A 13,728-nucleotide genomic window follows, 5' to 3' on the forward strand; every position below is an offset into this window, starting at 1 on the left:
CTGGGATGGGGAAGCTCATCCAGGCAGACAGCTGTCACGCAAGGACCAATACAACTTCTGGGGCTCCTGGTCCTACATGTGGGTTTGTTTCTGCAGCCAAGGTGTGCTGGGGAGATAGGATACTGCGTCCTGCAGCCCAGTGAAGAAGTAGAACAATTCAGGTCTGTTACAAATAAAGAAGATGCACAGCTGAATAGAGTGACACAGAGTGGGGCTTTAGGAAGTGCTGTTGGGGTTTTGGTGGGACACCCATTGGATCTCAGTGGCTCTATAAAATCTGGGCTCAGGGTTCAGAGATGATCACTGGGAGTATCTGGAGTCAATATTAAAGCAAAACCCATTGTCATACTACTGTTGGATCCTGCTGCCTCCCGTCTATTACAAGTCCCTTCTCCAACCAGTAACACAGAGAGACTTTCCAGACCACCATCAGCATGGTCTGGTTCCAAAGCAAAGCCATTTTGGCACAGACAAACGGTATTTAAGAACGATGCAACAGACACCTGTGAAACCACTGGAGTGCTGGACAGTGCTATTTTTCACAACAGCAGGGCAGCTAGAGAAGTTTTCAGATGCCAGGGCTAGGACAAGAAGCAGTGCTTCTTCACATGGCATGTAATTACCTCCAATAACTCATCATCAGAGAATGATACAGAGAGGCCAAAAATAGTTCCAAACAGGGTTAGATAATTTTCTAGGGACGGTGCCACACTGGTATTAAACAAGTTCTTCATTCAGCCTCAAGCTTAGGAAAGCCCCAGCTCTGCTTACTGGGAGCTCAGGTTTGAGCAGGAAAAGACATGCTGCATCTACCACTGGATGTCCCAGGATGGCTTTTCTTACAGTCTGGTGTTAAGGACAACCCCCGTCAGGCCGCTGATCATTGCAGTCAATCCTTACATGTCATGTTAAACCATTCTTGCTTTTTTTTTTTTTTTTCATAAAAGGCTCTTTCAACAACAATATATAGCATGATTTTGGCAAGAGGTCATATAATTGTACCAAATCCTGTGGGATAATGTCAAGGAGGTCCCTACACGTTACCAGGAGCACATCTCCTCACTGTGGCATCTGGTTTCTGGGGCTGCTCTGTGCTGGGGTCCCCCGGTGCCACTACAAAAGGATGATGGCAAAAGGGTTCAGAGGAAAGCAGGGCACATGGAGAGCTGGGACAGGGTCACAGGGTCCCTCTCTGTCTAAGTGGTGACATTTCCTCTTTTGGGATGCTGATCTTGTATAAGATGGAGGAGGACAATGCTGTAGCTCACTGAGTAGAGCACCCGCAGCAGGAGTTCTGGGCTGCAGGCCAGCTCCAAGGATGGCCAATACGTTCTGCATTAAGGGGGTCGCTGCATGACTTACGTGAACAGCACTGCAAAGAGGGAACAACTCTGCAAACCAGTCATCTCCTGACTTCATGTCCCTGAATGCCCTGTCCCCTCCCTGCATTCATGCTCATCCAGGAAAGGAAGCTGAGTTCCAGGGTGCGTGCATGGAGGATGGTGCAGGGATCTGCATCGGGATACTAAGTATCCCGCAGGGTGACTGACCGAGGCACAGACACAGTCTGTGAACCTGGACCTCAGTCCACAGGAACACAGCAACCCTGTGATCCCAGATCACACTGGCCTCAGCCTTTCTCCATCAGCATCTGTCTCTGTTCCTGCCTCTCCATCAGCTCCTGGCTCCAATTGAAACAAAATTCCTGGACTTCATTAGCTTTCCTACTGCAAGCTGCTGCTTCATGGCAGCCTGGAGACAACCTTAGTCAGAGCTTGACTTCTTGCACCCATGGAGCAATCTCACCACCTACCCAGCCCTATGGCCACTCTGGTTGGTGCAGTTTCTCAATTGCTGAGTGCAATTTTCTGTCCTCAAGCAGCTGTATCAATGAGTAAAGTCCTACAGGACTGTGCTGGCCGATGAGCCACTATCAAATGCAGCACCAGGCCTTCTGGACAAGCTGAGGACATCGATGAACATGACAAGCAAAGACCATTCAGGCCAGCAAGTGCTCAAAACCAGGTCTGGATAGTGCACTGTCACCGTGGGTTGGCACTGTTCAGGTGACCGTACTGGAGCTTGCAGGCACTGGCAGACATGGACACACAACCTGTTTTCCACAGCAGTCTGACTGGGGCCAGCATAAATCACAACTCTCCAGAGGTCATTTTTTATTTTCAGAAGTAGGATGATTTGTTGGCAGAGACCACGCCTGAACGACCAGAAAAATGCTGGGATCAGGTCCCATCACACCAGGATCCTTGCATAAGACAGTCTCAACAGACTTACAGCCCTCAGAGGTACAGGCCTGTGCATGATAAAATGTCCCCAGCTTGGGAGGCTGAAGTGACTCAGCCAGCACAGTCAAAGGGCTGTTATTGCTTGAGGCAACTGTGCCTGGAGCCCATGCACGGGGATTAAAGACATTCCAACCTCTTCACGTTCCTCTTCCCTCCCCATGGGAGCGTCTCTTGGATGTGCCACACCATTCCCTTTGTCTCAAACGCATTTCTGTTCTGCACAGGCTTGGGGTTGTCAAAGATGTAGGGTCTGTCTGGGGAATCCTGAAATGTCCCAAGCCACCTGCAAACCTGCCATCTTGGGGCAGTATGGTTTTTTTGGTCATGTTTTTTGATGTGTGTTCACAAGCCAGGCTAGTCAGTGCCTGTCCTGGACCACATGAGATGCTGCGATTGCAGCTTGTGGGGGGAAGAGAAGGGACCATTGGGGGTGGCCATTGGGTAGGATCCATCCAGCCAGGAGATGTGGCATCTGCAGAGCAAGGCCACCCTTGTTAGGCTCACTCCAGCCTACCTGTTGATGGAGACCAGCCGTGGGCAGCACTGGGGCAGTGTGTGGGTGGGAAAGGCTGCAGGCAGCACTGGGTCAACACGCTTGTGCAGGCAGGTGCTGGGCAGCACTCACACCACTGTCTGTGCAGGCAGGCTGTGGGCAGCGCTGAGTCTGCAGGCTCACACAGACTGGTTGAGGCTTGTTGAGGAACGGAGCAGTGGGGTGGGCCACCCCAGCTGGCTGCTGTGGGTGCAGGGTCTGCAGCCAAGAGGATGCACGCAGGCATTTTGCCCTCCGCTTTTTGGGGTGAGGCAGGCTCAGGTTGTGGTTGTACTTGGAGTCTTTCCCTGCGGAGTTTGGTGTGGGATTCCTTCTTGGCTAGTAAGTGCTGCTGCTGCTGCAGCATGTTCAGCCAGGAAAGTAAGAGGCCTGGCAATTCTGCTTGTGCAGCAGAGCATTTGATGAGGGCTACATGTACAAGAGTGGGATGTGGTGTGAAGCCATGGCAGCACATGGATGCTTCCTGGCTAATGGAGCTCCAGCCAGGGTACTTGGAGGTGAGGGGCACCCAGGCAGCTCATGACGAGGTCTGGAAGGATGGGGAAGTTTCCAGTTTTCCAGAGACTCTGATTAAGCAGCATATTCTGCCACCCTGGAAAGCTCCAAGGCTGGGAGAGCATGGACTAAGGAGTTAATTTTGCAAGGGAAGGACCTTGGCAGAGGAGACAAACCAGCCTATGGAGCTGGTCTCTAATGATCCCAGCACTGAAGCATGGACCCAGGAGCATCAGCCTCTGTGGGGAGGGTGTGGGTTGGCCATGCTGCAGAGCAGAGCCCCTGGGAGAGGTGCGCTTGCAAAGTCTCTTTGCAGAGGGATGTACCCACCAGCTGAGAAGACCTCAGAGCACCAACTACTGCTGCTGAGCATCCGTCGCTGTCAGTCTGCACTCATCTGAGGGGAGCCCAAGAGCCACATCTCGCCTTGCCTTTGGTTGAGGGCTGGCTCAAGTCTCGGTGCATGAAAATTTCAGCCTATGTCCCTGTGTCATGATGTTTTGTTGGTAGTGGGGCAGCCTGGCTCTTCACTTGCTCTCTTCCAAGTCTCCACACACCTGCTTCCCCGGGTGTACCCCTGCATGGATTCTTCACAGGCCTATCTTCATGGCCACTTTCCAGGTGGTTTTTGTGCAGTGAAGCAGCCGGAGGAGGCAGAGCCAAGAATCTGTTCCTGCCTCCAGTAGCTCTGGGATTCACTCCGAGGGCAGGGAGAGGACCATCTGCACAGGCAGGTTTGTAGAGGAATTCCCAGGGTGTTTCCCATCCTTTTTTAAACATAAACTAATTCTCTGGAAAGCCTGGGAAAGCACCAGGCCCCTTGACAGCCCAAGATGCATGTGAGAGTTTACTTGTGGACATGCACATGACTGCAATTAGCTCTAAGGCCCTATAAATGGTGAAAATTGCTACCATCCCCAGCTACCAGCCTGTCTCCTCAGGGGACACCTCTGTCATCACAGGCAAGATCTCTGTTCCTGGTGTGAATCAGCTCCTGAATACCTACAGACGTGAGCTCGGCATGTTTGGGGCAGCCGTTGCCAACTCCAGCCATGCCTGTCACCTGTCAAACCCCAGCCAACCTGTGACACAGCATCCACATCTGTAGACACAATCTGTCCTGAATATCCCTGGTGCCATCTGCTCCAAAACGTGGTAGTCCTGTCTTCAGATATGGAGAATATGTATTTGCCTCCAAGCAGATCCTTGTCCTTAAAGGTTTATGTCTATCCTCATTCACCTGTAATTCAGGTTAAGTAACCTCTGTTGACTCGTTGTTCCTTTAGTTTATCACCAGACCCCTGATCCTTCTCACTGTTTTTAAATAAAGCATTTTGATTTTCTACTTCACTGGGCTGCAGGACGCAGTATCCTATCTCCCCAGCACACCTTGGCTGCAGAAACAAACCCACATGTAGGACCAGGAGCCCCAGAAGTTGTATTGGTCCTTGCGTGACAGCTGTCTGCCTGGATGAGCTTCCCCATCCCAGCGTGCTGCGGAGAATACCCGTGGGATTGATCACTGGGGCTTACACTCCCCTTTCACAAGCGTGGAAGGAGAACCAGGGCCGATGATTATGGACTTGCCAGGGCACAGCACACACCAGCCCCATGTCCCTTTCTGGGTGACACTTCTCTCGGAGGGGTCCCGCCAGCCTTGCAGCATGCACCCTGCGGGAACTGGCTCTGGGTGCAGCAGCGAGGAAGGTCATGGTGCTCCATGGTCCCTGCACTTGGCCCCTGTCCATGCAGAGCAGGTGGTGAGAAGATCACCCAGGAAGGTGAACAGGGGAAGCATTTTGAGAATGGCAGGGGGGTTGAAGTTGGGTACAACAGCGTGATTAGAGGAAAATTAGGAGTCAATGGAGCAGGGATCTGAGACTGCCAGAGTGCCTAAGGCTCGGATTGCCCCTTGCGTGCACCAGGACACTTGGGGCCATTTGTGCTGCCCATGGACCAGCTTTGCGCAGGAGATGCAGAAGGAGGGCATGGGCAGACGGAGCCACTTCAAACATGCCCAGCCCTGCCCTGCCCTGCCCACCAGTGAGGAGTGGTGTGTGAGCACCCTGCACACCTCCGTACCTGATATTCCCACACCGCCTCCTGAGCCTTTTCCCTTCTAGTGCAAGTTATCCCAATTACATTCTTCTACCACCCTTGCAATTTCTATTCGAGTTTCCTCACGGGTGATAATCTGGCATTTCCTCATCCATCTCCCCATTGTCCTCTGGCTGCTCTCCTGCTGCCCCATGTCCTGCAGGGCAGGTCCCAGATGGTGCAGTGTGCCCCAGCCAAAGCCTGCGCAGCACCAAGAGGTGCAGAAGGATCACTGATGATGGCTGGTGCAGGTTGGTATCCAGCCTTTGCTGGCTGTCAGAGCCCAACACCCACAGGGAAGCTCAGTGTATAGCCTGCAAGGTGACTTGCACCCCCCCACGCCCTCGACTCCTCTTCTCTCTTAATTTTTGACAGAGCTGGAAGGGTTAAGTACAAACTCAATGCTTTGCCTATATCTAAAGTGAGGAGACAGGACTTTCCTCCCTTTTCCTGTTTTAATACCTGACATCCCAGCATTTCTTTGATCTTTCCTGCCTTATGGTTCTTCAAATCCCCTCTCCAGATACCTCCTTCATGATCTGTGTTTTTTTGGTGGAGATTGAAGTGCAGAGAAAAGCACATGACTGTGAGAGTGGTTATACTGGTCCTAAGGGAGGAAGGAGCTTATCTGGATGGGGAGCAGTGTGGCAAGCAGCTCGTGTCACCATGAAACGCAATGCTTTGCACAGTGTAGCTTCATGGCAGCATAGGACATGGACATAACTGGGGCCAAACTGATGTTCCCCAGTAACCCGACGCACTGTATGCTACGTGAGGCACACCAGTTTACACCAGTTTACAGCTGGTTACACTCCCCCATATTTGTGTAGTGTCCATAGTATCCATAATGACAGTATCCTATAAATCACTGCAGTTCCCCATTAGCTCCAAATGGCTCCTACAGTCTTCTGGGTTGAAGCTGTTCTTCTCAGTTTCAAAGTGCCAGGTCGCATGGATTTTTGGTCACTCCCAGGGTGCAAGGAGCAGGGTGAGCCAGCCCCACGGTCTCTCTCCAGGCTCTGCTTTCCATCCCCGACCACAACCGGACTCTGAGGGAAGGTGCAAGGTGCTCTGCAATGGGCTGGGCAGGGACACCCTGCTTCCAAGCTCAGTTCCAGCCAGTAAAATGGCAATAATATCACCTTTCCCTACCAGAGGTTTTGGTGATTTTATTGTGCTGCCAATGAGGTTGAGGAGCTGCTGTGGAAGGCACCCTGCACTCACCCTCCTGTCCTGAGGAGGTCAGAGGGGACGTGGAGTGGCCCATGACTCTTCAGCAAGCCAGTTCCAGGAAGGACACTTGTTCCCCGCCCGGTCCCTGGGGAGATGGAGCAGATCCTGCTGAGCCGCTGCTGAGCTGCTGCGGAGTCACCAGCCCCAACCAGGTCACTGCTGCAGTGAACTGAAGGACCTGAATCACAACCTGAAGGAAACACATGGTGGCCTTCACCTGCCTTCTTCAGCGCCTTGTGCTTTTCTTCAGTCTTTTCTCAGTAGAGGAAATCAATGGAAGTTGCCAACTTGCCAAGAGCTCTTCCAATGTGATTAAGCTTGATGCTCCTAAGGCCTGTCCTGGCAAAATTTCTAGTCCTGTTACAGCAAATTCCCAGGGACCAGCCTATCTTTTCCATGTCCCTCACTGCTGGCCTCATTCTCGTGGTGACAGAGAAATAAATGAGGGTGAATGACTACTGTTCCTGGAGGATGCAGGGACCTGCAACTGCATCCACCAGTGACCTCACTCCCGTGGAGCCCATGGTATCATTACAGAAAGCAATCAGAGCATCTCCTGTAGCAAGAGCACATGACAGGCCCACAACGCCCTGCAAACCTGGCAAGAAAAGAATCAGAGGCTTTGGAAAGTGAAATGCTGCCAGTGACATGAGGGCTGGCAGTGCCCTGCTTTTAGGAAGCAGGAATTTGCTTAAATAAGAGGCCCATGGCAGGGTCTGGGTGGGCATCTGTCACTATGAGCATCAACCCTTCCTTCCCCGGCCTTGCAGCTGGGCTAGTCCTCTGCATATCTCCACGGGAAAGGTCGGGGAGCTTAGAGCAAATTTAAGGTAGCCCCGCATCCAGAAGGGTTGGTAGAACAGCCCAGGTGCCACCCTGTGGGCACAGCCTGGCTGAGAGCAGGGCAGGTTGTCCTGAAGCGTGAGGACACCTACTTCAGCTCTCACAAGACAGCCTGGAGCAAGCTTCTCCATGCAACCATTTCCCAGCTGGAAATGCTCTGATCCTTCAAGCCTCTCCTTACAATGGGGTCACTCATGAACGTGTCCCTCCTGGTGCCACCCCATGGTGGAGCACAGGGGGTGTCTGTAAGCCTGTCTGCACATGGGTGGCAGGGTGAGAGTATGCTCCTCTCTTTCTGCAATCCGCAGGGAGCTGTGCTGGCTCCGGAAGGGAGGCATCGGTCTCATACTCTGCATCAGCAGTTACCTGGGCCTGACACAAATAGAAATTGATCAAAAGCGGCTTTAAAAGCTCCTGCGTTCCCGGAGTAGAAAGTTCCTCTTGTTGAAATTGGGTGGGAGAGCTGCGGTTTTTCCTCAGTTCCTTTGATTTGTTGCCTAATGCAGGGGATGGATAAATCTCTAAGCCCTGAGATTTAGGGCAGGATTCATACTTTACATCTTCAGAAGACGTAGTAAACAGCCCTGTACTCTCTAATCCTGGGAGCAGGTTTGTACCTGCTCGCTCTGTATAAACTGGACCGGCTACAACAATTTCACATTGCGGCTGAGTTCAAAACATCCCCTTGGGGATGAAATGTTTATTGCAGGAGATTTTTAAGATGGTTACTGAAAGGAAGAAAGGGACTCCCACCTCAATACCCTGCACAGACCCTCCTGGACTGTCACACAAATGCAAAAAGCAGCGTGACTGCATGAGCAGTGAGGCAGCCTGGCCCGTAGGAAAAATGCAATGGAGAGGGACTTGCTGGTAACCTCTGTCACTCAGACCTTCCCCACAGGACAGGCAGAGGTGGGTGGCCTGCCCACAATGACAAGAAACCAGGGCTGGCAGTTCCCAGGCATGGCCTGATGTCTGCAGTGCTCCTGGACCCAGATGCACGTGTCCCCATCACCTCTGTGGGCAGGCTGGGCTCAGGCTGAAGTCAGACTGTCCAAGGATCCCACCCTTCCCTGGGGCAGGTCACTCCAGAGCCCTGCAGAAGCCTCCTGGGCCATGCAGAAGCTTGCAGCAAGGGCAGGCTGGTCGCAAAGAGGCAGCTGAGCTGGGTAGAGCGCAGGAGCTTTCCACAGTGCCTGCCAGAGTGCAGATATCTGGACCTTCAGGTTGCTCCAACCCAGCCCCAAGATGCTGCAGCAGAGCAGATGGGGGTCAGTCTGGGGTCTGGACAACACATCTGGGGGATACTGCATTAGGGCATTTGGTGAGTTTTATGCAAAATGTGAACCTCTGCAGATTCTCCTGTTTTCACGTAGCATGGAGGGCTGTGCCCTGGAGGTGACCTGCTCATGGTTTGCTGTAGCAGAAGTCAGAAAGCAGTGAAGGGGGGTGGGTGGTCCTTGGGGTGGGACACAGCTCCCCACTCACCAAGGCGCATGTTAGCCAGCGTGGGTTTAACAACTGATGCCACATCACCTTGTAACTTTGCATTCCCCTCTGGATGGCTGCAAGACTCGTTGCATGGCCAGTTGCTGGCATGAGGGGCTGGGGGAGGCTGGGGCAGTGGTGGCTCTGCAGGGGAGAGTGAGTTACTTACAGAATCTTCAGGCTGTAGAGGCCAGAGAAAGCTTCCCCTGGGATCCTGGAGATCTGGTTTCCAGAGAGGCGTCTGCAGCGAAAAGAAGAGCCAGTGTCAACATCCTTGTAATGACAGTCCCTTGTCTGCAGAGGCTTAACAATTCATGCATCCCCCTTGGGGAGGAGGCTGCGACACCTGCAAGCTGAGCCATGCTCATGCGCTCAGGCGACCTTTGCATATGATCCCCTCTTAAAGCTTGGGGAACAAGCAAAGAAATAATAGCTTATTACTCCTGCCAGACTTGAATCCAGTGTTTTCAGCATCCAGTGACAGCTCAGGGCTGAAGTCATTCCCTGGATACCTGCAGAGGACCCCACTCCATGGAAATTACAGAACAGGCTGCCTGTGAGAGGGACCTCTGCTTGAGGGCACTGACCAACCTACAGACCCTGCTCTATGCCAGACACCTGGCAGTGAGGGTGGAGCAGGGGAAGAGCTACTTTCTGCTTGTTCATGGTCCTGGGAGTACTATCCCTAAATCACAGACCCTTATCTGTCCCTTTTGTCTGCATGTGGCCTGTTTCTGCATCCTGCAGGTTCTCCTTTGTCCTGTCCATCAAAGCTCAATGCCACCTGATTTACTTCCAGTCCTTCATTCCCAGCCCTGCTTTGACATGTGTGATCACAGCAAAGGCCCAGCTCCTTCAACACACAAGAGTTTGGTATCGCTGCTGTGTGGGGAGACCAGGGAAGGGGCTGGAGATGGGGACTGCCATGCAGGTGCCACAGAAGAGCCAGCTCATCTGAGTATGGTTTCCAAATCCAGGACAGAAAAGTCAAAAGTGGTTCTCAGATGAGCTATGGTTGGAGAAAACCATAGGAGGGAAGACAAGGATAGGAACAGTGCAGCCAGGAAAGGAGATGAATGTGAAGGAATGGGAGAGGAAGACAAAAGTGAAGAGCAGCATCACAAAGGAGAGTGTGACCATCAGGGACATGGCACAAAGACCAAGGGACAATGTTCAAAACTGGCTGAAAGAATTTATTCCAGGAAACCTGTGGGATTGACCATTGTACAGCACCATCTGATCAGCGTGCTCAAATTTTATCAAGGCTCAGAGCAGACTGGGACATTAACAGGTATTTGGATTTTTCACTGACATTGGAAACTGCATCACTGTTACCATCACTTTCACTGACAAGGACAGCAGTGCTGAGAGACCATGGTGGGACTCTGTGGTGGAGCCAGGAGTAAAGTCCAGGACTCTTGAGTCTAGGCTTGACCTAAAGAGAATCTTCTCCTTCTCCTCCTGTTTCTCCCATGAGCACAAATGTGGACCATCAGCCAGAAGCCATGAAGACAGGTTCAACAACCTGATTAAGACCCCAAATTACTACTGCATTTGTGCTTTACTTTCTGATCCCCAAGTGGTCAAACAGAGGTCAAGGTTGGACTTCTCCATAGTCACAGGGTAAGAAACTTCTTGTTGTCCGCTTGACTTGGAGTGGAATACTGCATCTCCCAAAGGAGACAGTGAACATCATTTGTGACCAGGCTCATCGTCAGTCTCTCAGAAAGTCCAAACCAGGCCCAAGAGGTTGGGAACAGATGCTGGCAAGCTTGTATTCATTTAGCATTGACAAAGCCTGTTTCTTTTTAGGCATTTTGGCTGCGAAGGAGACAGGTGTCAAGGATGAGCAGCGTAATCCAGGCTGGAAGAAGAGTGCATTGCAGTGAGGACTCTGCAAAGGTCATGGAGAGGATCTAAGCTGTTCTGGGGAGCCACACTCACCGGTGGTGGGGCAGGCATGTGCGAGTGCCCAAGGTCTCTCCCTCCCTGTCTCTCCCCTCTGGAATCTAGAGAAAATTGCTCCCGTAATTAGGCCTCCGACAGCATAAACAGCACAGGGTCGTCTCTTTAATGTGTGTGAGCAGGTTGTAACCTGCCTCTCTGCAGTATGCAAGCCGCCTGGCAGGCTGGGCTATTTGTCACTTGGGGGCTGTGATTTGGGGTAATTGCTCCTTTTGATTGCTGATTTCCACATGGGAGGGAGTGTTGTCCAGGAGACTGGAGTGCTCGCCTGGAGGAGAGGTGCTACTGCACGGCATCCTCCGCCTGGTCCCAGCATCCATCCTACCAGGCTGTGCTTGCTCTGTGGGGGGCTGTCTGTCCTCACCTCTCTGGAGCTCCTGTCTGCCCCCATGCCTTCGCTGGCAGCAGACTGCATGTATTCACAGTGAAATGTGCCTCTTGACTTGTTTCCTGGCAGCTCTGCACCTTTATGTTCATTTTCCTGGGTGTGTTTTAGTGTTTGCCAGGTTCCTAAACGGATCTGGGACCTCCAGGATTAGCAGGAGAGGAGTGTGGAGCTTGGATGGAGCCTAGGCTGGGGCTTCTGCCCTCAGAACAGGGTGGCAGGGAGCCCCATGTGCTGCTGGGACACGTGCTGAGCCAGCTCGTGGCATCTCAGCACCATGGCCAAAACAGAAATGCTGGGAAAAACAACTCTGTGGGAGATGCCCTGGTTTCACTGGGCACCATCTCTGGGTGAATTTAGAGAAACAAAGCATCCCCCAGCCCCATGAAGGGCAGCCATGCCCGCCTGTTGCTGCTGCTTCTGTCCTCGGCCCTGCCACACTGAGACTATGTTGTGTCCCTGGCTCATCTCTGGCCTCTGGGTCTTCTCTCTCTAGCTTTATCTCCTCCGTGCTGCCAGGGCAGCCTAGCTCTTCTCCTCAAGGTGTAGAGCTCCATGCCGAGCCAAGGAGCAGGCACAAAGGGGGGCACCAGCCACAGCCACTTCACTCAATCCACTTCCCAAGGCAATCGCCAGTGCTGTTTGGGTTCAAGATGGGCTCTGCTTACTTGTATACATGCAGAGACTGGGAGGTGGGAGGTGTCTGTGCTCGTGCACACAGGCTGAGGTTTCCCTTTCCTAGAGGGTTACATGGCCGTGACGTGCACACAGGGTCTTGAGGCGTGGGCTTTGGAGGTTTGCTGTACCTCCCTGGACAAGAGCTGCACGATGCTGTGTGTGTGGTAGCCAGGTGTCCCAGGCAAGGGGGCACGGCTGTCCCATCTCTCCAAAAGTAGGTCAGGAATGGGTAGGTCCACTGGGAAGAGATGCCTGCTTCCATGTCGTTAGCTCCTGTGCCAGTTCGTGTAACAGATGCAAGACACAAAAGACTCCCTGTGTGTTGACCCTTCCTCTGTCCGTGGTCACTTGGTAATCTCCCTAGTGCTTGGTTCCCTCTGTCCCTCTCACTCAAACTTTTCAGAGATCTCCCAGCCTGGCAGACAGACACCTCTTGAACACATCTCCAGAAGCCACATCCCACAGGAAATTCACTGAAACAGTCCCTTCCTTTCTATTTAAAATGGAACAATAACATTTGAAGTGGTGCTGCCAGTGTGACTTCCCCTGAGACAGCTCTTCATTTGCTCCTTCTGTGGAGAAGACTGAAGCAAATAAACCCACCAAGAAGGACTGAGAGGTGGCATTCCCTTGTACCCCAAGCACATAGCGGGAAGAGGAGCTGCTCTTGCAGGGGTGAATGTCTGGTCCACAGCACACGAGCTCTGCTCCAGGCCGGCTCAGGTCTCTTTTTAGGATAGGCAGACTTGATTCAGCTGTATGCCCTGATGTCCTGGAGCTTACACCGTAAGACTGGGCTGGGAGAAAGGGAAAGCTCTGGATTTAAAATGACCGATTGAAGAGAGAGAGAAGGGGCAGGTGGAAGGGGAGGGTGGGAGCTGGAGCTGGCTGGCTTGCTTTGGAAAGCTCTCGTGTTCAGTGGATTTTGGATTCTGCTCCCCCTACCTTCCCCACTCCCGTGATTTCTGGGAACATTCCTCCAGGCTTTGATGTGCATTCCCAATACACTCCAAGTTGGAACAAACTCATGGTTTACCACCTCATGGTTGCTGCAGTTCAGTTACCACAGGCTCCCACCCCCTCCTGTATCTTGGCCTTCTTGGTCATGCTACAACTTCCATGGCACGCCCAAAGGCTGTTTGTTGGGCATGATTGCTCATGTCATGTGCTCAGGCAACACGATGATGCCCTTATCATTCACATTAGGAGGCAGGAACATTGCCCATTGGCAGGACAGGACAAACATGTGTGTCCATATCCCAGTGGAATTTTCCCCTTGCCAGATCTTTATTGAGCATGTCAGCCTCCCCCTTTGATCTCCTGCTCTGGTTCATTTCTCAAGCACTAGCACTGTCAAGGCAGAATCTGTGCCCAGATAAACTCTCCATGCTCCTGTCTAAACAGTGTCATCACGCCAAGACCGTGGCACCTCCTGGGCACACAGGGGACCAAGAGCTCCATGTTATGCTCGAGTTTGTTCTCGTGCTGGTGCAAAAAAAGGAATGAAGCCAATTAAGTCATGCAAGTGAAAACATGGTACATTTGAGAAAAGAGACAGCTTGGACTCTCCCTTCCCACACAGGAATCTGCAGCTGGTCCTAGTCTGGTATCACCTGGAGGTGTCTCTAACGTGGTCTTTATTGCCTTGTTCCATCCCTGAGGAGGAGACTATGCGGGCCTGTTTCTAA

At 52.3% G+C, this 13,728-nt stretch overlaps 1 protein-coding gene across 1 annotated transcript in view; it reads right to left on the reverse strand.

Annotated features, from left to right (window-relative positions):
• Positions 1–13,728, reverse strand: part of LGR6 (leucine rich repeat containing G protein-coupled receptor 6) — a gene marked incomplete at both ends in the record, with an annotated part of 148,467 nt that overhangs the window by 76,215 nt on the left and 58,524 nt on the right. The window contains one exon of the mRNA XM_082329939.1: positions 9,182–9,253. Within this exon, the coding sequence (XP_082186065.1) occupies positions 9,182–9,253 (72 nt within the window). The remainder of the gene's footprint in view (positions 1–9,181; positions 9,254–13,728) is intronic.

The sequence above is a fragment of the Platalea leucorodia genome (genome assembly GCF_965183815.1).
Source record: "Platalea leucorodia genome assembly, chromosome: 19".
Taxonomy (NCBI): Eukaryota; Metazoa; Chordata; class Aves; order Pelecaniformes; family Threskiornithidae; genus Platalea; species Platalea leucorodia.